At 36.7% G+C, this 25325-nt stretch overlaps 1 protein-coding gene and 1 pseudogene across 3 annotated transcripts in view; both read right to left on the minus strand.

Annotated features, from left to right (window-relative positions):
* Positions 1 to 25325, minus strand: part of TNFRSF21 (TNF receptor superfamily member 21) — a 118281-nt gene that overhangs the window by 46955 nt on the left and 46001 nt on the right. For all 3 annotated transcript variants that reach the window (XR_012478569.1, XM_074237144.1, XM_074237143.1), the window contains exon 4: positions 1168 to 1433. Coding sequence is in view for 2 of the 3 variants with exons in the window: in XM_074237144.1 (XP_074093245.1) it covers positions 1168 to 1433 (266 nt within the window). In the remaining variant the exon portion in view is untranslated. The remainder of the gene's footprint in view (positions 1 to 1167; positions 1434 to 25325) is intronic.
* LOC141523721 (alpha-enolase-like) lies at positions 1440 to 23981 on the minus strand (annotated as a pseudogene).

Consider the following 25325-nt stretch of genomic DNA (forward strand, 5'->3'; position numbering starts at 1 on the left):
TCAGACACAAGGAGAAAACACTAATCATGACCACATACTAGGAAAAGTGATTGAGAATGGACAAAGAATCACAATCGGGACTTAGAAAGAGTAGCTGAAAAATTACTGTATACTTTATATACTGAAATTAGTTCAGGGGCAACTAGGTGGCATAGTGCCCTAGAGTTAGGAGGACTTGAGTTAAAATCTTAACTTAGACACTTATTACCTAGTTTTGTGTTCTTCTGCAAGTCATTTAACCCCACTGCCTTGTAAACCCCCCCCCAAAATAGTTCATTTAAATGTAAGCAATTAATAAGTTTACTTAGTGGCATAAGTTAATATCATTATTAGTAAACTGTTTACTTTTAAAATATCCATTAATTTTAGTTTCATTGAATAACACATATTAAAGAAATGAGGTAAGAATGTTATATAAATAAAGAAGTAAATAGTACATATAACTAAAAAAAGTTCCAAGAATAGCCTCAAAAACCTGAGTTCAAATCCTGCCCTTGAAAATTACTGTGTGATCATAGGCGATTCCCTTTATCTCTAGTTTTCCTCTAGTTTTCTCAAAAGTGAAATGGGGGGTAATAAGAGTGCCTACTACCTAGTATTATTGTGAAGATCAACTGACATAATTTAACTATAGAGTACTATGTAAATGCTAGTTTTTATTAGTAAAAATCACAGTCATTTCTTTAATATTTAAGTATCATAAAGTTTCTCACTTCCAACATTCCAACCAATCTTAGGGATGGAGATTGCACTATATAGAATAGATACTAATTCCAGGACATACCAGCTTTACACACACACACACACACGCACACACACACACACACAGAGTCTCTAACAATAATTTCTTTTTTTTCCTCAATTGTTCAATTTAGTGAGTTACAGGAGGAGAAAATTCTGACTAATTAAGACTCAGCAAGCAATATTAGTAGCAATATTATTAAGCAAAATATAAATTTCAAAAATTTTTAGGGAAAGAGCATTAGAACTCTTACATTCTATAGTTTTATTCATTTTTATAAATTTAGCATGTGAAAAATTTCTACTTTGGGATAGTGAAGACTTCCTTCTGTAACCAACTCATCTTTGAACCTTTCTGAGGGACAAAGCATTAAGATAACAAAGACTAATAACATTGTCACAGAAGGCAGATCAAGGTCAAGTTACCTGAGCTGTGTCTTCCATGAGACCTCGAATTTTCTCTACAACATCATTCCGTCGGTGCTGACGCAGAGCACTGATTAACTGGGCAAGGCTGGCTTCAGGGCCTCGTATGGTCCAATGCTGCAGGGCTGCATAGGCCCTTTCATGATCTGCTGTGTATCCATTGGAAAATGCGGCCACCTCCCGCTCACTGGCATTGCACAGGAATTGATAGATGTCCTTCCACTGGCTTCCCACTTGAGCTGCCACCAGCTTCAAAATATCAATACCTGGGCCCAGGGGATAAAAATGGAAACTTAACAGAAGTTCTTTAAAAAAACTCCTCTGACTGAATCACAAAAGCACACAGGTATCTATTGACAAAACATTTCTGGTATCTGGAATGAGAGAGTTGGGCTAGATTACTTTTAAACTTCTTCCCTTTCAGCTCCAAATTTATACTTCTATAAGCTGTCTTCATTCAATTTGTACTTTTTAAGCACCTTCTATGTACCAAACACATAAGGGTTGAGATCACAAAAGCAAAAATGAAATAATCCCTTTCCTCAAGAAACTTTTGTTCTGTTGAAAGATGACATATATTTATATAAATATATACAAAAGGGTAGTGCCTTCAACAGAAAGGAAGTTGGAAAAGGAGATGGTTTTTCAGAGAAAAATAATAATAAGTTCTGTGTTAAACATATTGGGTTTGTGATACCTACAGAGAAAGTCAAATGGAAATATCCTATAGATGATAATTGGTGACTCAGGACTATAACTCAGGACAGAGACTGGTGCTGGATTTGTAGATCTGGGAATTGTCTGAACAGTGATTGCAGTTGAAACAATGGGGATTGATGACCCCCCCAAAAGTGAAGATATATTTCAAAAGTTTATTTTCTTGTCTAAATATTAAACATATATAAGACACACAGGTGAGATTTTAGAGCTATTCCAGAGTAAACAATGAAAAAAATATCATTGAAATTGGATGTTGGTTATAAATCCAACAATTTCTTTTACACATGCACCCTGAGATATCCAACTTTCTATATTTCAAACTCTGAAGCAACGATACGTAAACAAAATATATGAATATATGAGTATTTGGTGAAAGAGTACCTCATAATGCCTCAGTATCTCTCATTCTGAATATCATTTTCTACTATACAGCAATACAGATATAAATAGTATAGGAGATTGCACAGAACATCTTTGAAAGTTAGCTATTTGAATGTAACTATTCTTTAAAAAGTAATTATATTATTTGCTTTTCTCATAAAATAGAAGTCAAAAATAATCTTTTAATTAAGGTTTTAAAATACTTTGCTGTCGAGCTCAATTATCTGACTAGATAAAAACAAATAAAACATTCCATTTGGAAGGCCCTGATACAAATCCTAGTTTTGCTATTTACTTCCTATGTGATCATGAACAGCTTATAGAGGCCTGGACCTGGAGTCAGGAAGATTTAAACGGAAATCCAGTCTCAGACACTAGCTAAGAGATTCTGGACAAATCACTTCATCTCTGCCTGCTTTAGCTTTCTCATCTGCAAAATGGGGCTGATATTAGACCCTACCTCTAAGGTTTATAGTAAGCATCAAATAAGAAAATATTTATATAAAGTGTTTTTCAAAACTTTAATAGCTAAATGCTAGCTATTTATTATTATTATTATTATTACTATTATTATTATTATTATTATAATTCTCCAACCTCTGCATCAATTTTCTCCTATTTACTAAGGTCTCTTATAACTCTATAAGCCCATAATCCTAAAGTTTTAGACTGGATTTTTAGTTTGGCTTTCAATGTTTTCTCAAATTTTGAACCAAGTAAAAATTCTTCTAGTTTCAAGAAGAACAACTTACTTAATTACTAGTGTCCTATTCCTAAAGTTTGCAGGTATCTATAGGAACTTAGACTGGTATTAGGGACTGGCATTTCAAAACTCTTCATAAATTCCAAGAGTATCTCTTTAAGTATCATTAAATCTTAATTTAACTCCATTTGACCAAGGCCCCAAACATCTGATGTGAAAGCATGAGTGAGTTTTCTCCTTCTACAACATAGAAATTTAATTCAGATCTTCATTCTGCCAATGCGTGTGTGGCTTTAGATAAACCACTAATCAACCATCCGGTGCCCATTTCCACATGTGTACTACGAAGATACTACAGGGTTTCCCCCAGGGGGTGGATAGGATGATTAATTTGCATTCTTTGCATCCTGGCCAGCTCATTGTGGATGTTCTTACAAAGAGAGTACACTGAAGCTCAAACTAGTAGATGTTCCAGATGCCAAGACACAGCCCTTACAGGATAATTATAGAGTTTAAAAGGCTGTAGAGTTCAGCAACATTCCCTTCTTTCAAAACCCAGCATTTATTTTTATGGACATCCCCCCCCCAAAAAAAACACACACACACACACACACAAAAACACAGTAAAACATACAAAGAAAAATCCCTGAGTCAGAAATTGTCCCCAATATTGATTTAAAGATCTAAAAATCATGCTTCATAAGAAAAGTCACTCCAACTAGTTTTGTTGCACTTTGAAGCATTCATGTTTACCTCCTCTGTACTGGCTGGTTTGGATTCAACACTGTTATTCACAGGGTGCCGACTCACATCACTGAGATGCTGAATCCAAAAATTCCACACCCAAAGACAGCTAGTTTTCTAGATGCCAGACTCTCAACTGAGTATACAATATCCCATGAACAGAAAAAGAGGGCACAAACCAGAAGTGAAGCTCCCCTGACATTAGTTCACCATATAAATTAAAGCTCACTAAGAACTGGCTTGATAAACATTCAATGATTTTTTTAAGTGCTACCTCTTACATGGAATCTTTCCAGATTCATTCCATGTCCCTCTCCCTCTACCCCATCCTGAATGGTGCCACCATATTACTTTGCAAATAATTTGTATTTTTTATTTCTATCCAATAGAATTTAAGCTCTAGAAGGGCAGGAACTATTTCCCTATTTATTTTGTATGCATCATGTATCCATACCACCTAGTTGTCATACCTCAAATTCAACATGTTCACTTTTCAGTTTACTTTCCTTCCAAACCTAGCTCTTCCTTCTCTTCATGATATCACAGTATTCAGTAAATCATTAAGCTTTTCTTAAGTACCTAAATAGCCAAGCACTGTGACCCTGGACAAGTCACTGACTTCACAGTATTTCAGACAACTGAATAAGCCCAGGGTCAAGATTTCCCCCTTAAAATGGGCACATTTTGTGAGGCATTTTGTTTTCTCAGTGGAAGTTCCTGTACTGTTGATGAGAAAGAAACAGGTGAAAAAAGAAAAGTAAGGAGAGTTTATTAAAAGACTGGATGAAACCATGCAGCTAAGAAATACATATTTAAGAAACAAAATATAGAAATGTCACGCATAAAGAAATGGAGTAGAGATGCCCCCAGCCCTGCTGGAGTTGTTGATGAATGTGTAGTTGGATCAAGATTATGATAAGCACTTCCTGCCTTAATACAAAATTTTTATGTACATGCATCCCACCCTACACAGGGGATGGAAAAAATATGCAGAACCCATGAAATGTAAGGATCCTGGTAAAACAGACAATGGTCATTCTTCTGGTAATATTTTACTTCTCTTGTGAAGAAGGCTATCAACTGATAGGAGTGACCAAAATTACATGTTTGGAGACAGGAAAATGGAATCCTCAAGTACCATTTTGTGAAGCATTTCCTGTAGTGGGCCTGTTATTCCAGAGGACTGTGGTATTAAAGGATCAACATTTACCTATGGAAATCAAGTGATTTACAGGTGTAATTAAGGATACAAACTGGTTGGTGAAAAGAATCATTTTGCCTTACTAATGGTGCTTGGAATCATTCTCCCACATGTAAATTAGTGAAATGCCCTCATCCACAGGACATAATAAATGGAAAATATGTGCTAAATGGGATAACTTATCTGTCTACTACAACCTTTTCATGTGACAGTGTAGATAACTTAAAGGCAGCTTCTGTTATAGAATGTAAAGCTACAGGAAACTGGAATGCAGCTACCCCTGTGTGTGAGCTTGACTTCTGGAGACTTTCCAGCCATAAAAGACATTATCACTAAAGGCATAATTTTACATTTGGAAACACTGCAATTTATAAATGCAAAGAAGGGGATGTTCAAAGAAACAGAGCACAGAAAAACTAAATCTAGCTGTACAATTACCAAATATGTTATTTTTGCATGGGGATTGTCAGGAAAAGGACTGACCAGTAACAATGAAAAGGAGAACTAACACAGCTCTTTGAAAACCTCATGTCAAATTACCCTTCAATTGCTCATGAGTCTCATGAGTCTAAACACTTTAATGGTTTTTTGGGGAATAATTGATTATGACTGGAAAAATGAAGAAATACAGGGCAAATTCTATATGAAAATTTTTTCCTACCTAAATTCTTTAAGTACCAAAATTTGCTTTTATTTTTAAATTTTAAATATTCCATAAAATCTTTCCAGAATGAATTCTATTTCTTTGCTAGTCCCTCTTCTTTCATTCATTCACCATAGTTATGTGTTCTTCAAAGTTCTCTTTTGCCTCCAGCTCTCTTCTCTTTCCTCTAAAATCACTCAGTAATTACCTTCACAATCTTGTCCATGATCTCATTCATCCTCACAGCTGCAGCTATCACCTCAATGCAGATCACTTCTAAATCTGTCTCTAGACCTTCACTTCTAACTGTTCACTACATATTGGTAGCTAGATATCCTATCAGCAGCACAAACTCAGCATATTGACTATTTAGTTTAGTGCTATATAAATAATAATCCCCTGACAAATGTTTGTTCAGGAGAAGAAGTGACACAGTGGATAGAGCACAGGGTCTAGAGAGTCAGGAAGACTGAGTTTAAATCTAGCTTCAGATACATACTAGCTGTGTGAAACTGGCCAAGTTACTTAACCCTATTTGCCTAAGTTTAATCATCCATAAAATGAGTTGAAGAAGGAATCCAGAATCTGCCAAGAAAACCCCAAATAAAAGTCACAAAGAGTCCAATAAGATTGAAAACAACAAAAATAAACATTTGTTGATTGATTGACTCAACTTACAGGTATCCACACTCCAACTCTTCCAATCATTTTGACTTTATCTTCTTCTATCTCCAGTTAACAAATTTTGTTGACTCTACTTCAATAGCATTCTTTCTACCATTGTTCTCTTCCCCGCACCCCCCCCATCACCTTAACTTGGGTTATTATTATTATTATTATTATTATTATTATTATTACCTCTTACCTTCACCAATGGAACTACAAATGCTTTCTATGGCACACTCCCATTAGTTAAGAAACAAAAAAAAAAGTTGAGTATAAACCTCATACGTATATTCTAAATTTGAAGTCAGAATATCTGAATTCAAATCCTAATCCAAATGGAAGTAAGTAACTTATTTTAGTGTTTTCAAATATTATACATGTATTGTTATACTAATATTACTGTATAATATTTGTTTAAAAAAGATTTTAAAAGTATGGACAAAAGATGAAGCTAAATAGTATGATCCTAGAGCTTAGTGAGTAGGGGAGTGACATAGTTAGACTTAGACTTTTGGAAAATCAATATGGCATCTATGCAGAAGTTAAGACTGAGGAGAAACCTGAGAGACAGGGAGAATAGTTAGTAGGCTGTTGTCAGAAAGGCTAATTTTACAAGTCAGATCCTCACAATTTTTTTTTTTAATATTCTTCAGCCTATTGTTGACAGAGTCTATGTCTGATATAGGGTTTAGATAAAAATGGAAATAGCAAGGGTTACTTAAGAACTGTAATTCTATGAAGTTTCTTTTTTTTGATTACTGAATACTTTTATTCTGCACATAGAAGCCACTAAAGGATCTGGCCTGTGGGCTTGTTGGGAGGCTGCATCACAAATATATGACTCTGCACATTAACACTGGGGGTGGGGGTGAGAACAGATCATTCTAGCCTAGTCACAAGATAAGGTCTTCCAAAAAAGGACCAAATGATCAGGTACAATCTCTGATAAGACAGTTTGAAAGAAGCAGTGAGAACACAGAAACATGGGAGAGGGGTGGAGTTAAGTAGAAGAGCCCCCATCCCCAAAACTGGTCTACTACTTGGTGCTGCCCATTCTTTGGAGGACTTCTACAGAGGTGACTGTCACCTACTAGCTCTGAGGCTTCATGGTCATGGAGCTTACTTGGCCCGAGGGTTTCTGAAGTTCCTTCCAGTGAATTTAGCCTTGCTGCCCAGTTCTTCCTCAGTTCTGAGAATTTGGTTATACTCGGCCAAATGCTCAGATTGGCAGGGGGCCCCAGTCTTGATCTGCCCAATGCAGAGACTCACCACCAGATCTTCAATGAAGGTATCTTCAGTCTCTCCAGAATGATGGGAAACTATTACTCCCCACCCATAGGACTGGGCCAGCTTGCATGCCTGGAGAGATTTGGTCACGGAGCCAATCTGGTTCACTTTGAGCAGGAGGCAATTGCAAGCTTTCTCATTCACAGCCTTTTCAATGCACTTGGGATTGGTCACTGTGAGATCATCCCCTACAACTTGGATGCCTGCAGTTTCGGTAAAATTCTTCCAAGCTGCCCAATCATCCTGGTCAAAGGGATCTTCAATAGAAACCACTGGATAGTCCTGGATGAAGCTCTTGTAAAGGTCTCCAAGCTCAGCAGGTGAGATGTATCTGCTGGGATCATCAGGAGACTTGAAGTCCAAGCCATATTTCTCAGACCAGAAGAATTCAGAGGCAGCAACATCCATGCCAATTACAACCTTGTCAGTATAGCCAGCCTTGCCAATCAATTCCTTCAGCAGCTTCAAAGCTTCTTTATTCTCCAGGATGTTAGGAGCAAAGCCACCTTCATCTCCTACATTGGTGGCATCCTGTCCATATTTCTTCTTAATCACATTCTTCAGGTTGTGGTAGACCTCAGCTCCAATGCACATGGCCTCCTTGAAGTTTGCTGCTCCAACAGGGAGGATCATGAACTCCTGTATAGCTAGCTTGTTACCAGCATGGGAGCCACTATTTATCACATTGAAGGCTGGAACTGGCAGGATGACTTCTTCATTGCCTGCAAGATCAGCAATATGGCAGAATAAGGGGATACCTTTCTCAGCAGCCCCAGCCTTACAAACAGCCAAAGACACTCCCAATATGGCATTTGCTCCAAATTTAGATTTATTCTCAGAACCATCCATTTCTATCAATTTGTCAACATTCAGTTTCTTGCTAATCAGGGTCAGGGCAATAGTTTTATTGATGTGCTCAACCGCTTTTTGAGACACCTTTCCCCATATAGGGGGGTCTTATCATTGTCTTGGAGTTCTAGGGCTTCATGGATGCCAGTAGAAGCACCACTGGGCACAGCAGCTCTGAAGAGACCTTTTGAAGTGTGGAGATCAACTTCAATGGTGGAGTTTCTACGAGAATCAAAGATCTCTCTTGCAATGATCTTCAAAATTGACATGTTGAATTTCTGGATGGGGCTGGCTCCATGGGATTCAGAGGAGAGAGGCAGAAGGCTCTATGAAGTTTCAAGAAAAGTATTGGTACCTAATTTGATATACTTCTGAAAACTCTGTTGGTAATAAGATTAGAACCACAAGGTTTAACTGATTGTTGGAGAAGTAAAATTTAATAAGCTGTACTAAATGTACTGAATTCTGTTTTGCAAGATTTAAGCAGGAACATCTAAGAATCTGTAACTGATAAGGAACAAGAGAAGCAAATCTACTGAACAGGAGCCCACTTCAGAGCTGTCCTGAGAAACAAGACCTGTTACAGAATGTTCAAGAGAAGATGCTTCCATAGGACCAGACAACTACAAAGGAAATATAACATTCAAGATGAAACGTATTAGTCAAATGAATATTGGGAGTGGGTTCCTAGGACATAGGAGTATTTATGTTAATTAATGTTGTCAATCATTATTATATTATCAATTATTATATCAAGGTTTCCTGATTTCTGTTTGCTAAGCTTTTTTAGTCACTTTGAGACAATAAATCTCCCTTCTAAAATTTCTCCAGGGTTTTAGTTAAATTTGGTATGACTTAAGCTATGATTAATCAATCCTGTTATTCTTAATATTAACTGGTAAATAGAAATTGCAAAAGGCCTATATAAGATTCAACAAGTTATAGCAGAGAGAAAACTATCCACTCCAGTTGAGGTGATCCTATGTCCCAGCTATATAACCCTTCATATTGTGCTCAGCCCCATGATATAAACTACTTTGCACTGTTCTTTTTCCTGGCCTCCCCAAAATCTACAAATTGAGAGCTATCCTTTTGTTAATATTCTTTGGTTATACACAGAGATATAGATTGATCCATCTTGTTCTTAGGTTTGCATCCTGTAAATAAAATGGTATCTTTCTCAGATATGTTATCTTGTCTCAGTTTACTTTTTGATAAATTTCACTTACAACATAACTCATTCCCTGTGGAGTAACCTTGACAACTCATTTGATCTCCCTGGACCTGTTTCCTTTTCTATAAAATGAAACATTTGGGTTAGATTAGGAGTTCTTTATGTGGGGATCATGCATTTGATTTTTCTAATTCCTATTTTTGTGATTATTTTAATAAAATTTATTTCCTTTGAAATCCTATGTATTTTATTTAGGCATTAAAAATATTCAAAAAAAGGGTTCTTAGGCTTCACCAGACTGATAAAGGGATCTATGAAACAGAAAATGTTAAGAATCCCTTTAATAATATGGCATCTGAGGTCTCTTCAGCTCTAAATTTATGACCCTATGACCACATGCACAAATATATTCTTTCTTCCTTCTCTTCCCTTACCCCTTCACCTCCTTAATTGAATTTCTATGTGCAGGACACTATAGTAATTAGGTATAGAGGACATCTAGAGGAGTAAAACATGGCCAACAATTTTAAGACATTTATTGTCTAGTAGGTACAGATAAGATAAATTATAAATAATTCTCATACAAGGTAGAATGTGTTATGAGGCATCCAAGAGGTACAGGAGAGAGTGTTCAGCTCTGACTTGGGTTTGTGGGAACTGGTTAGGATTCTTAGTACAAAAGATCAGAATATACAAAGTACAAAAGATCAGAATATATTTTGGAAATGGTTGGTGCTAGAAGTAAGAAGGGGAGTACTGAGGTAAGCCTCACATTGCTTTAGATTTCCTTTATGATATCTAGAACGTCCAGCAAAAAAACTCTTCTTGTAGTAAGTACTGAAGAGAAATATGTGATATGAATTATTGGAACATGGCTGAAATTCTGGAATGGTTTTACATCCAATTCAACCTGATAAGATATATTAATTACCAATTAAATACACTGTGTTAGATTCTGTAGGATAAAAAGAGAAACCCATTTTCAAGGAACTTACATTTTTCTGATTTTCCTAAATGATTTCTTCAGATGTTTCTTTTATGTCTACTACACTTGTAGAATATGATGCAAAATTCTGTCTTTCCTTCTCTGAAAAAAGAGAGATGGAGGGATTTATGGCTGCTAAAAAAAAATCCCATGGAGCCAATTAATGCAAAGACTTTTCCCTAGGGAAAATTCTCAAAGGGGAAAGTCTCTTCCCCACATTGCCTTTTTCTCTATATACTAATTTCTTTTGAAGTATTAAGGGTCTCTGAGTAATATATAGTGAATGGCAAATCTTAATACTTCCTTTTTCCAAGATGACATTTCTCTTCCTGTCAAAAATAAGGCAAGATCTTAATCAGAGTCCTGCCCTGAAGTTATAGCAGGTTCTTGTAATTTAACAGTTCCTAAAAATTGAAGACTGGGAAATAGAAGACAGAGACAACAAAGACAAATATGTCTTATAGTGAAATAACTAACCACAACTCATGACCTAGTGATTTAGCCTGGATGGGAGAAACATAGGCTTGAGACTTCCTATGAGAAGGGGAAATAAAGCATAAAACAAATTTTAAAAATTAAAAAGTTGCTTTGTTCTGCAAAGCAACTGGATATGAATGGCATTTTCCATCACAAGTCCTTAAGAATTGTCTTTGATCATTGCACTGCTGAGAGGAGCTAAGTCCATCATAGTTAAACATCACACAATGTTGCTGTTAATATGCACAATGTTCTCCTGGTGAGATAATATTTGTTAAAAGTACTTAGCAGGTACATAGTAGGTGCATAGTAGGTGTTATAGTAATGCTAGTTATTATCAATATTATTATGATTATCATTCTATAGCATTACATTAGAGGGTTATGAAGAATACAGTTTGAAAATATTCAGTTTGGTCCAGACCTATAACTTTACATATATAAGGAACTCTCTAGTTCTACAACTATTTTGTAATTTAGTGTCTTAGAGAGTTGCCCGGGTTAAATGACCTGCTTAGGTTCACACAGTCAATATGTTAGAGAAGAATGGTAACAAAGGTCTTTAATCTGAGACTATCTCTCTAATTATGAGACCATCTCTTTAGTTAAAAGGCCATGGTACCACTTTGCTTTTTTTTTTTATTTTTTGCAAGGCAATGGCGTTAAGTGACTTGCCCAAGTTCATACAACTAGGTAATTATTAAGTGTGTGAGGCTGGATTTGAACTCTGATCATCCTAACTCCAGGGCTGGTGCTCTATTCACTGTGCCCACCTAACTGCCCCCTCCATGGTATCTCTTGATAATATTATAGCATATTATTAATATATCAAGGGACATTCGGCAAATCAAAGTCCCTTCAGATGTCACTCTTACGGATTCTTCTCCCCAACCACTTATCTGTGTGTCTGTCCCTAAAAGAGTTCTATAGCAGGCAAGTCTCTGTGTGGAATTGAACCAAACATTTCCCTTTTCTGAAAGGAGAAGTTGGTTAAGAGGTTTCTATGGCTCAATTCTAAACTATACTACTTCCATCATCTTTCTTTCCAAAGCACTATGCCAGATCTGAATTAAGATCACCCATTTAGCACTGGAAGAGATCTCAAATGCCATCTACTCCAATCACCTCCCATTAAGATGAGGAAACAGACTTGGAGAGTAATGTAGAAAGTATAAGGATTTGAAACCAAGTTGTTGAATTGTAATTTTAGTTTTCTTTTTACTGTCTTCTTCTAAGGACAATCAACTAAGTAGAATTCATTAAATGTCTATTATGTGAGAGAACCACAGAAAAGCTGGGTAGTTTTGAAAACAATGCATGGCATTTGCTACATAATCTTTCAAAGAATTACTGTGAAATGATGGTTTTATATTGTATCCTCTTTTTCTGTTATGCTATATACATGGAAATGTTCTTTTTATAATCTTTTTTTTTTACTTAAGTTCAAAATAAACAAAAATTTTAAAAAAATGAAGCTAAAAATTATCTATTATGTGCCATGGCAGCTATGTAACACTGTAGGTAAAGCGCACCAAGTTTGGAGTCAAGAAAACTTGGGTTCAAATTCAGCCTCAAACACTTCATAGCTGTGTGACCTTCCAAATTACTTAATCTGATTTGCCTCAGTTTCCTCATCTGTAAAATGAACTGAAGAAGGAAATGGCAAAGCCCTCCCATATCTTTGCCAAGAAAACCCCAATGGGGTCATAAAGAATCAGACATGACTGAAATAATGAACAATAACAACTGTACTAGAAGTTAAGATTCAAAAATAGCAAAAGTCATTATCCTGAAGAAGGAGCTTACATTCTATTAGGAGAACATACACACACACACACACACACACACACACACACACATATACACACACACACACACATACACATACACACATATTTAAATAATTATATTCATGTGTACATGAATGTGTATATACACATGAATATGCATACATGCATATATTTAACTAATTATATTCATATGTATGTCCATATGTATAAGTACATATATACATGCATACACACATTTACACATAGATACACACAGACATAGTCAGGGGTGGGGCAAATCTAAGATTTCATTGATCAGGGAGCTCCTTGTGAGAAAAATGCAGATCAGTACCTACTCTGTAATTTAATGAGTCTTAGAAAATCTCTTGGAGCACTGAGAGGTTAAGTGATTTGCCCAAGGGTCGCCTAGTCAGTATGTGCCAGATAAAGGACTTGAACCTGGATATTAGAATTGCCATTTGCCTTTCTTTTTATTCAGTGCTTAGGGAGTTCCTGACATATGGTTAATTTTTAATTATCAATATGTATATTAATAAATAATAAAATAAATAAGTTAATAAAATTAATGTTTATTGACCGAATATGTATGAGGCTCTGTTCAATATGGTAGCTTGCCCATTTTGAACTTTAAAGCCAGATCCTTCCTAATCTGAAGTCCCACTCACTACCTCACATGGACTTTCCATATATTCATTGTAAAAACAGGATAATTTGTTAGAGGGACATGGAAGAGGTCTCTAAGACAAGAATCACCTTGTCAGGTATGTTGAAGAAAAGGTTCTCCTCAAATATCATTTGGGATCCTTGCTCTCCAAGTTCCTTTCAAAGGCTAAGATCCTATGATTATAGGATATGGGTTAAACCTGTCCCTGCCAGTTATTCAAGTGATCTTAGGGAATATAATTCTAAATTTCCTCATCTATAAAATGGGGGTAAGCAAAGCCACCCCTACAAGGATCTTGTGAAGAGCACTTTATGACTAGATAGACCTATGTAAATGTGAGCTATTTATTAACTGAGGCAAAAATTCATTGTCAATCTGCAGAAGTCTGTTAAATGTTTTTAGGTGACAAATTCTATTCAAGATGCATGCAAAATTTCAAGAAGAAAGCAAAGCAGCAGACCGTAGAATCATCACAGAATGTCAGGAACAGAAGAAATGTTTACCACTTGGTTCATCTCTCTCATTTTTCAGAAAAGTAAACCAAGGCCCAGCAAAGTAAAATTCATTGTTCAAGGTCACCGAAGTAGAAATGGCTGAGACAAGATTCAAATCCAGGACTTTCAGATTCTGTGCATTGTACTACTCCAAAGCCCTTATTTTACAATTAGGGAAATTGAGCCCAGAGAGGCTAAATGATGACATCCTCTACTTCCTTATGAAATTATAATCAAAGGTTCAATGATCAAAGTTATTTGATCCAATTTTGGCTAGACTCAACGCTATAGTAACAGTAGAACCAGGGTCCAAGACCAGGTCCTCTGATTCTAAAGCATAGAATTCTTCCGACTATATACTACTAAGATGGAAAGGATGAGCAAATGCAAAAGACCTGATAATCTGGCTCTGCCCTCCTCAAAAGAATTTAATAGTCTTATTCCTGGATAAATGTTTGAATATTTTCCAAGTGTGGGATCAAAAGTAGCAGTAAGCCATAGCTTAAATACTTCTACTAATTACTTGCCTTATAAAATAAAGCTTCTGAAAAAATGTAAACTTACCTTTTCAACTAGATCCTTAAAATCTGACAAGACAAGAATTCAACAATAGAAACTTTTGAAGACAATTTCTTACACCTATTTTCTCTCCAAAATACAACATTTAAAGGTATAGTTAATGGCCAAAACCTGATAGTCCACAGAAGTAACAGTATTTTTAAAGATCATTTTTCTCTTAGTTGTCCTACTGAGTCTGAAAAATATTCTCTCTTCACGTCTGCCTCTTAGAAAGCCTAGTCTATGCAAATTTCCATTTAGGTACCAGTCTCTTTTTTTTAGGTTTTTTTTTTGCAAGGCAAATGGGGTTAAGTGACTTGCCCAAGGCCACACAGCTAGGTAATTATTAAGTGTCTGAGGCCAGATTTGAACCCAAGTACTCCTGACTCCAAGGCCACTGCTTTATCCACTACGCCACCTAGCCACCCCTAGATACCATTCTCAAAGAAAGTATTTTCTTATTCCCACCATACTCCCAGTACCAAACATATTATATCTACTGTATTGCATATAAATTTGTAAATGTTGTCTCTCCTGCCAGAATTTAAGCTTCCTGATAGAAAGGATTATTTCATTACATTATATCCCCAGGGTCTGGCACATAATAAGTACATAATAAACTTCCTGTTGTTTTACTGAATGTGCTCTTTCAGGTTGAAACTAAGCAAAGATATTCTGGTAAATTAATTACTCAAGGTCAGCTAGGCAGAATTGGCTAAAAAAAAAGATTTAAACCCAGGTGTTCTGATTCTGTCCATTTTACCACTTCAATCTCCTTACTTTACAATTGAGGAGACTGAAGTCCAGAGAGGTTAAATGTCTTGTCACAAAGAGTCAATAGCAGATAGAGTAATTTGGCATTCTCACAAAGGTACTTCCCCTTACCATTTTGCAATAGATGCTCATTAGACACCCAGCTATTTTGCTGAGGTTTTCAAATCTTTAAGACATACAAAGGAGGTCTTCCACTCTGCTAAAAAATGAAAGTGGAAAAACAGTTCTTCCATTCCATATGCCCTTGACAAAAGTGCAGACTCTAGACTCCAGGAGAGAAGGTAGGCTCTGAGCCTGGAATGTGGAGTGCACAGGGGTGCCCGCTGGCTGGGCCAAGACAGCTTCTGCCATAAAATCGTCTGGTTTCCCCTTAACTCTGCTTATTTCTATTTACACTTCAAGTCTATTTCCCATAGGAAGTCTGAACTGACAGAAAGGAGGACTGTTTCAGGGATTTTTGTTCAAAGAATACAACCTAGCAAATGAAAGTCTCTTTCCACTATGGCAAATCAGAAATTTCAATAAATGTTACCAAACTTCCTCTCTGTCTGCTTTACACCCACCTTGACCTCATAGCAGGTCAGAATCAGAAATGAAACATAGGTGTGTCTGTCTACCAAGAAGAGTGTGTGGGATGGTGGATAACAATGAACCCAGGTTCAAATTCTACCTCTGAGCTTCAATTAATTTCACAAGAAAATGTTAAATTTTGTTGTTGTTATTCAAGTTGTGTCCAAATTTCTGTGATGCCATTTGGAGTTTTCTTGGCAAAGATACTGGAGTGGTTTGGCATTTCCTTCTTCACTTCATTTTACAGACAAGGCAACTGAGGCAAACAGGGTGAAGTGACTTGCTCAGGGTAACTAAGCTAGTATGTATATGAGGCTAATTTTGAACTCAGATCTTCCAGTTTCCAAGCACAATGCTCTAATCCACTTCAGCACTTAGATGTCCTACTATGTGTTAAGAGGGATATCAACATTCTTTGAAAGTTCTCCCCCTCATGGGATTTCAGAGAAGCATGGAAAGACCTGCATGAACTAATGCTGAGTGAGATGAACATTGTACACCCTAACAGCAACATTAGGGTGATGATCAACCTTAATGGACTTGCTCATTCCATCAATGCAATAATAAGGAACAATTTTAGAATGCCTGTGATGGAGATGTATCCAGAGAAAGTACTGTAGAGTTTAAACAAAGACCAAAGTCTATTACCTTCATTTTTTTAAAGTGTCTTATTTACAACATAATTTTGCTATCTTTAATATTTTATTTTCTCCTCAAGGATACAATTTCACTCTCAATACATTCAATTTCGATCAATGTATAGCATGGAAACAATGTTAAGATTATCAAACTGCCTTCTGTGGGGGGATGGAAGGAAGGAGGGGAGGGTGGGGGGAAATTGTAAAATTCAAAACCTTACAAAAATGATAAGTAGAAACTACTATTGTATTTAATTGGAAAACTAATAAAATATTAAAAAAAAGAAAGTATTCACCCTCAAGAATTTTACACTCTATGGGGTGGCTAGGTGGCGTAGTGGATAAAGCACCAGCCCTGGAGTCAGGAGTACCTGGGTTCAAATTCAGTCTCAGACACCTAGCTGTATGGCCTTGGGCAAGCCACTTAACCCCATCTACCTTGCAAAAACCCCAAAACAAAACAAACAAAAAAAGAAACTAAGAATTTTACACTCTATTGGGTGGGTGGGTAGGAGCAGTGACTACCAGATAAATAAGCAAAAAGAAGTAAAGGTATAGGGGAGGGGAATGGAAGAAGACTAATAACTTATAGAATTGGGAGTTAAGTCCTGAGCTTAGGAGTTCCAGAAGGGATTTTGAGGATAGAGAATAATTAAAGCAAGAAGGACAGATCATGCAAAGGCAAAGATCATGTTCAGGGAATATCAGTCTGGTTGGCAGGTAAAATACTCGAATGCACAGAGTGGAATCATGTATTTTCAGCCTGGAAAGAAAGACCAGATGGTGAAGAAACTGCAATGCCAAACAAAAGTATATATCACTGTGTGACTATGGCCTAGTGACTCAGTCTTCTGTAAGATGGGCATAATACAATGCCCAGAATAGACATAGAGTACATTTCATCTTTAAAGCCCAATATCAATTCTACTTATTAATTATTATATGGGCAAATTCCAATAATCTTGTGATTATTAATATAACCCAGTTAAAGTTGGGTTTTTACTAAATGGAGCATTCTTCCCAGTTGGGCAAAATAAATAAATCATATGAGAAAAGGTATTGCCACCTAAGGAAATAGTTTGGAAATTCAGGCTAGAGAAATCAAGTTGAACATTTCTCTTTGCATTGTACAATCACATACTATTACAGATCTATAACTAAGGGTACCTCACAGATCAGCTGGTCCAATACCCTCATTTTACAGTTAAGAACACCAAGGCCCAGAGGGGTTAAATGACATGCCTCAAATCACACAGATAATAAGTAAATGGCAGAAAAACAATCAGCCTGTCTGGCAACTAGCATTTATTAAGTGCCTACTATATGCCAAACATGCTAAGTGTTGGATTGAAACTAGGTCCTCTGACTCCAAATCATCCCTCTCTTCTCTGCACCATGCTAATTTTAAAGAAAATGCCTAGAAATGTGGAAGATTAGGAAGAGGTTCACAACTTTTGATTCCTTTATATTTTACTTCAGCGCTTTTATAACGACTTTCCTACCATATGTCAAATTAAGTTGGAGAAAAATACAGACTATTAAATAAACTCCCTACTAACAAATACTTTAAAAAACCATGTTGTCCTATTATTTAATACTATGCTAAATTCATAAAAGAAAATTTTTTTAATTAAGAAAAGGTATTCAATTTAATTCAATTTAAGTAACATTTGTGGGGCCCTTCTTTGAGTACGACCCTGTACTAACTACTAGGTGGAGAAACTTATTGAAAAAGAGGGGTGGAGGAGGACATATAAAAATATAATAAGCATACAGGCTCTGGCTGTGTTTAACATCTGTCGGCTGCTAATAACTACAAACCAACCAAAGGAAATATTTAAACAAGTGATACTTTCAGTTCCAAATCTACTCCCATAAATCCAAGGTGTCTTACTTATTAACCTGGAAAGAGAAATCAGACTGAGCCATTAGTGAAATTGGGAAATGCCCGAACATTCCACAGCCCTCAGAGGAGACTAAAGACTAATTCAGGCTGGCTTACCAACCCTGAACAGAAACCACAGTACACAGGCATAGGAAACATTTTTACAAAGTCTGTCATATGAAGGTTAGTAGGGACCAAGAAGTGATAAAAAGGCTTCTGTTCTCAGAAAGTAGACCCTTAAGCCAAATTACCAACTCAGAAGGAATAAGGGCTTTTCTTTCTTTCTTTTTTGGAGGTAGAGTGTTAGAGAAATCCACCAGTAGTCATTCATTAAAACCTTAGGACTGATAAGTTGGAGAATAGTCGAACAAATAAATTATGGTCTATGAATGTAGTGAATTTCTATTGTACAGAAGAAATAATGAAAAGGCTAGTTTCAGTCATACCTAGGAAGACTTGAAGGATCTGATACAAGAAGAATAATTTATAGAATGAGAGTAAATAACAAAGATTTTATTTCCTAATCAACTGTACTCCTTTGGACTTATATCATCCCCCCTCCTAGCATCCCAGTTGCAGAGTCTTTTTCTTCCCCTTCTCTGTTCAGCTTCCTTTTATATATTATGTTCCCTCATTTGATGTAAGTTCCCAGAGGGAAGGGATTGTATTTTTTGTATTAGTAGCCCCAGTGATCAGAACAGAACCTGGCACATTATAGGTATTTAATAAATATTTATTGACTGACAGTGACAATATTATTGTAAAGAAAAACAAACAACTTCAAAAAAACTTAAGAACTCTAATTAATGTAATGATCAACCACTATTCCAGTATACTGGTAAGAAAGCATACTTCCTACCTCCTGACAAACAATGCTGGGTTCAGTGCCCAATAAGATTTTTTTGGATGTGACCAATGTGAGAATTTGTTTCACTTAATTATGCATATGTTGCAAGAATTGTAGTTTACTTTTTTCCTCCAAGGATTGTAGGAGGAATAGAAAATGGATTTTTGTTCATTGAAAGAAATTAAATTTAACTTTAAAATTAATGGTCACATCAAGCCAAGACAATATCTGGACTTTTTAAAAAGTGACTTATGCAAACTAACCCTGTTCCTTAAACAATATTTTCATGCCAAGGACAGTCATTTACATTCAGTCTTGAGGGTTGCAACCATTCAAATGAAAAGTGTAATTTTTATGCCAAATAAAAGCTGATAGAAAGTCTTTAGTCATACCAGCTGATGTTTTCATCTTTAATTTAATATTTAGGTACAAAAACTGTAGGAGTACTTTCAAAACTATTCACAAGCATTACTATTTAACTGATAAAATATTATAGAATGTTGGTACTCAAAAATGAGAGGAGAAATAATTTAATCCAAACCCTTTCTTTTTACAGATGAAAAAACTAAAGTCCAGAAGGATAAAGGTAGCTTTTCCAACATCACAGCAAGAATCCAATCAGAACTCCAAACTCTGAGAGTAATATTCTAACTGCATTGGCAGAACAATAAACCCCCATCCTCAGAAACTACCTGCTGTGAAGACTACACCTCCAAAAAGAATGGCAATGGAAAACTAAAACCCCAGGTCATTTCTATAATATCTGAGGTCCCAAGGTTAGTAACTTAAAAGTTTGAATTTGTTCTGAGTCTAGTAATAGCAGTAGCAAAGAATGTTGCTAATAATGATTTAAGCCTTAGTAAAAATCACTCATTTCTACAGTACTTGGTACTTACAAAATACTTTTCTCAAAAAGAGTTACTAAAGCCATTAGCTCCATTTTATAAATGGAGAGTGGGTAGGTAGATGGAACAATGGATAGAGAATCGGCCCTGGAGTGAAGAAGACATTTTCATTAATTCAAATTCAGTCTTAGACACAAACTAGCTATGTGATCCTGGACATGTCCTTCAGCCCTATTTGCTTCAGTTTCCTCATCTATAAAATGATCTCAAGAAGGAAATAGCAAAGCACTGCATTATTTTTGTCAAGAAAATCCCAAATGGGTTACCAAGAGTTGAACATAACTGGGGGAAAAAGATAATAAAACAGATGGGGAAACCAAGACTCTGATTCGGTGATCTTTAGTGTGGTACAATGGAAAGAGCTTTAGTTTTGCTGGAATTAGGAAAGTTGAAGTGATCCCTGCAGACCCCAAAATCATTTTCCTACTTCATTTCTTAGGACCCATAAGATACAGTATTCAACTGTAGCTACCATATTGCTATCCTTGAGACTCTCAGCAAGTTAATTTGATGAATCATGTCATCCATGAGGCAATCCATGAGAAAGACAGCTGTCTTCCAGGCCCATCCCATAAGAACTTTACTGTGTCAACTGGCAGACCATTCTTTTTCCTAAAGGTAAAATGATAGGATGGGGTCCTTAGTATCTTAGAACAAGAAAAAGAGCTGCAGAGATCTTTTCAAGTAATCCTCCTATTTCACAAATGAAAATGAGGCCCGGGGGGGAGGGAGTCATACGTCCCAACTAGAATTTTCAGGAGATTGGATGTGAGAATCAGGAAGAGCTGAATTTGAATCTTGCCTCAAATACTACATGTGCAACCCTAGAAGTTAGGTTTGCTCAGCTTCAAAGTAGAGATATTAAGCATCTACCCCATAGAGTTGTTGTGAAGATTGAATGAGGAATACTTGTAAAGCTTGCTTTGCAAAACTTAAATCTTTCTATGTTATTGTTCAGTCATTTCAGTTATATTCTACATGACCTCATTTGGGATTTTCCTGGCAAAGATACTGGAGTGGTTAGCCATTTCCTTATCCAGATCACTCTAAAGATACGGAAACTGAGGCAAACAAGTGCTGTTAAGTGACCTGCCCAGGGTCCCACAGCAAGTAAGTGTCTGAGGATAGATTTGAACTCAGGAAGAGAAGTCTTCCTGATTCCAGTCACATAGCTACTTGGCAATGAAGGTGGAACTAGAGTACCCTTGTCTCTTCTCTCAATCCCTTCTACACAATAATCAGTCTACCACAGACCCCAGTGTTCTACTCACAGTTGGCATGCTATGCCACTGTCATTCTGTCTTGCACCAAATGTTTCCATTTAGAAAACTGAATGGCTGTTTCCCTTACATTCTTCCCCAAGGATACATTTTTGTCTCTGAACCAGATGCCACTGATATCACTTGAACATGAACTGTGAGGCAAATTCTTTGCCAGGACATCTTAAATTCATTCCCTAACAAGGTTTTTGAATGTGATTATGCCTTAAACTGAGCCCTCTATATAGTTATCTCCTTTTTGACCAACAAAGCATTAATAAATTTTGCAGTTTACCCTTCCATTCCCTAATTGTTCCCATGTCCAACTATTTCCCCTTAACTTATTACACTCAGACTCATTAAGACTTGAAAGCAAATCCTGCTTCAGTTACTAGCTGTATGACCTGGGAAAATCACATAACCCTCACCTGCTTCAGTGTCCTCATCTATAAAATAGGGATAATAATAACATCAACTCTCAGGGTTGTTGCGAGGATAGAGTGGAAATAATATGTGTGAAGTGCGTTGCAAACTTTTAAGAGCTAAAAATCATCATCAACATCATTATCATGATTATATTTGTTATCTCAATGTATTTATATAGACTGGACTTGTGATTTCAATGGCACTGGGAACTCCTAGAGTGCAACTTGTATTCAGGCAGGTTAACACTTTCTTATAATTTACATTCTTAAAGCATTGTCTTGAATTGTCCTACTCATGTCGTTTTCAGTCGTGTCCTGTTCTTCAAGATTTCATTGGAGTTTTCTTGGCAAAGATACTGGACTAGATTAACATGTCCTCCAACTCATTTTATAGATGACAAAACTGAGACAATCAGGGTTAAGTGATTTGCTAAGGTCACACAACTTATTTACAGTTACAACAAGTTTACAGTTACACCCCAACAAAGTTTGTAAATTATTTTGGAACAATCAATATGACAGAGGCTAAACTTGTTCCTAGTTCTCATAGGCTCTAAGGGCAGATCTGTTTCTCCAAGGCCTCTCTGCTTCTCATCTTCAAATGAAAGCAATAATTTTATTTGGGCACGGGGAGGGGGGGCAGTGCAGCTAGGTGGTACAGTGGATAGAGCACCAGTCAGATGGACCTGATTTCAAATCCAGTCTCAGACACTTAATATTATCTAACTGTGTGACCTTGGGTTAGTCATTTAACCCCAATTGCCTTGCAAAAATCCAAAAACAAAATTTTATTTAGCCTAAAAGAGTAATATTTTGAATGCACACTTTGAAAGAGTATACTTTGAATACAGTTCAGTATATTTCTGAAGGATTACCTTAGTCACCTAAAGGACTATATCAGAGATCAGATTTTCAATGATCAGTTCCACCCCTCAATTATCACCACTCCCTAAGCTGTAACTCTTCCTAGTTCTTCCCCTATACATATATAATTCTTCCTAGTTCTTCAACAGCATGCTATGCTGCTCCTTTTGATAAAATCCTCAACATTATCTTAGAGGCTAGCTCTTCCTTCCCCAAAGATTATGCAGCAGAATGGAGTATTTGATTCAGCAAAAGAATGGGAGTATTAGAAATAATACTTTATTTATAATCAAAAGATTTAGACTTCTGAGGTCAAATTCCAGTTGTGCTTCTAAACTAACTTTGAAGTTAACATAACATCTGTAGGACTTGGTATGCTCTTTTGTAAAATGAGAGATTTAGATGAGAGATGGCATCCAAGGTCTCTTCCAGATCTTGTTATCATCCTAGGTCTGGGTGATTTTCTATCAATTGTTGTTAATTTGATTTGGGAGGTTTTTCTCAGCAGTGTCCCACTCTTTATGACCCATTTGGGGACTTCTTAGCAAAGATATTGGAGTGTTTTGCCATTTTCTACTTCAGCTCATTTTATAGATGAGGAAACTAAGGTAAATAGGTTTAAGTGACTTGTCCAGAGTCATTATTTGAGGTAAGTATTTGAGGCTGGGCTTTGAACTCAGGCCTTCCCAACTCTAGATCTGAACTCTTATTCACAATGCTACCTAGTTACCCTTGCAGATAAGGCAAATCACACATATACACAATCCTTCCTAGCATTGTTATATAGGAAAAAAATAATAGGTGGGAACAGTCTAGAAGAAAAGAAGATGGTTAGAAAGCATGTAGGATGGGGGTGGGGGGGGAGGAATAGGAGGAGGGAATGGCATTCCCACCCTACTGCCTCAGTGCTTCTGAAGATGTTTTCTCTGACTGCCCTGTCCCCCACCATTGCCTGAAATGATCTCTTCCTCATGTCTATCTACCTCCTAGATTCCCTGGGTTCCTCCAAGTCACAGCTAAAATTCTACCTTCTGCAAATAACTTTGCTCTATCCCCCTTAATTTTAGTGCCTTCCTTTTGATTATTTCCAGGTTATACTGTCTATATCTTGATTTTATATAGTTGTTTACATGTAGTCTCACCACACCCCTCCCAATTAGACTTTAAACTTGAGAGCAAAAGCCTATTTTTTCCTTTCCTTATATCTCCAGTGCTACAGTGACTGGAATATAGCAGGCACTAAATTTTTACTGAATGAATGATTGAATGTATAACTATGTGTTTCAAACCTCTTAAGCACCACTGCCCTGTAATTCCCTAAAGCAGTTCCCTCCCTCCCTCCCTATGAAGACACATTGCCAATTTGGGGTCCTGGTGTCTCCCACTTCTCTAGTTCTCATGGACAGCTATCATCAGAGTGGGCTGACTGAGTAAAAGGTCTTGTAGAAAAAGTCATAAAACCCCCAACCCCTCAATTCCCCTACCTCCTCAAGATGACAAATAGGAAAGAGATAAAAACCATATATGTCAACAAGCACATTCTCAAATAAATTTGGATAAAAGCTTGCCCCCTAGCCTGAAACTGAACCTAGGGGCTTATTTATCCTCTAAATCAACCAATATTCCCTGCCTCACATCTTAGTCCAATCTCTTCTTTTGTGCTTATTACATTTTTTTCTTAAAAGAATCAAACAGTGAAAGGAGGACATTTGGGGAGGCTAGGTGGCGCAGTGAATAGAGCACCAGCCTTGGAGTCAGGAGTACCTGGGTTCAAATCCAACCTCAGACACTTAATAATTACCTAGCCATGTGGCCTTGGGCAAGCCACTTAACCCCATTGCCTTGAAAAATCTAAAAAAAAAAAAAAGGACATTAGTTTGAGAAGTGAGTGTATGGGGTGGGGAAATAGGGTGATGAAGAAAGGCTACTGAAGCCTACAGAAATCCCTCAGTTTCTTCTTCTCACCAATGATACAGCATAAGACTCACTGAAGTTCATTTTTCCCTTCATTCAGGACTAGCATTTGGTTAGGATAATCAAAACTCCCTAAATCATTAGATGAGGAAGTTGTCAGTCAGTTCGCAAAAAGGGGAATTAACATGTCTGAGATCATCCATCTAGCAAAGTCAAAGAATTCAAGTCTTTCAATGTCAAGTCCAATGTTTTGAGTGATAGAGCTCCTCTGAGTTTGTTTGCTCATCTATAAGACAGAGGTCAAAATACTTAGATCACCTTCTCCAATGCTGTTGTAAGTCATAAACGTAAAATGATCTCTAAATGTAAGCTATTACCAAATGCACAATGCAGTTATAGTGAAAAGGGGGCTGGATTTAAATTCAGGCTCAAATCCTGACTGATACCTGGACCTCATCTAGTCTGGAATGCTTCTGTGGTCCCTTCCAGCTTTAGATCAAATCTTATCCCTATTGTTTCAGTAAGACATCTCAAAACAAGAAAGCAGCATGACAATAGCCATATTCTAAGCACTGACTCCTTTAGAAAGTCCCCAGGCTGAGACTGCTCATTCCTTGGGGGGAAGAGGGGAGAAAAGTGGAAGGAGTATGTTTGGTTATTAACTTCAAAGCCCAAAACACTTTCCTCGAGGGCTTCAGATTAGGGTATTATAGGCCAGGGAAATATTTACTTTATACATTAG

Source organism: Macrotis lagotis, chromosome 5 (assembly GCF_037893015.1).
Source record: "Macrotis lagotis isolate mMagLag1 chromosome 5, bilby.v1.9.chrom.fasta, whole genome shotgun sequence".
In the NCBI taxonomy this organism is placed as follows: domain Eukaryota; kingdom Metazoa; phylum Chordata; class Mammalia; order Peramelemorphia; family Peramelidae; genus Macrotis; species Macrotis lagotis.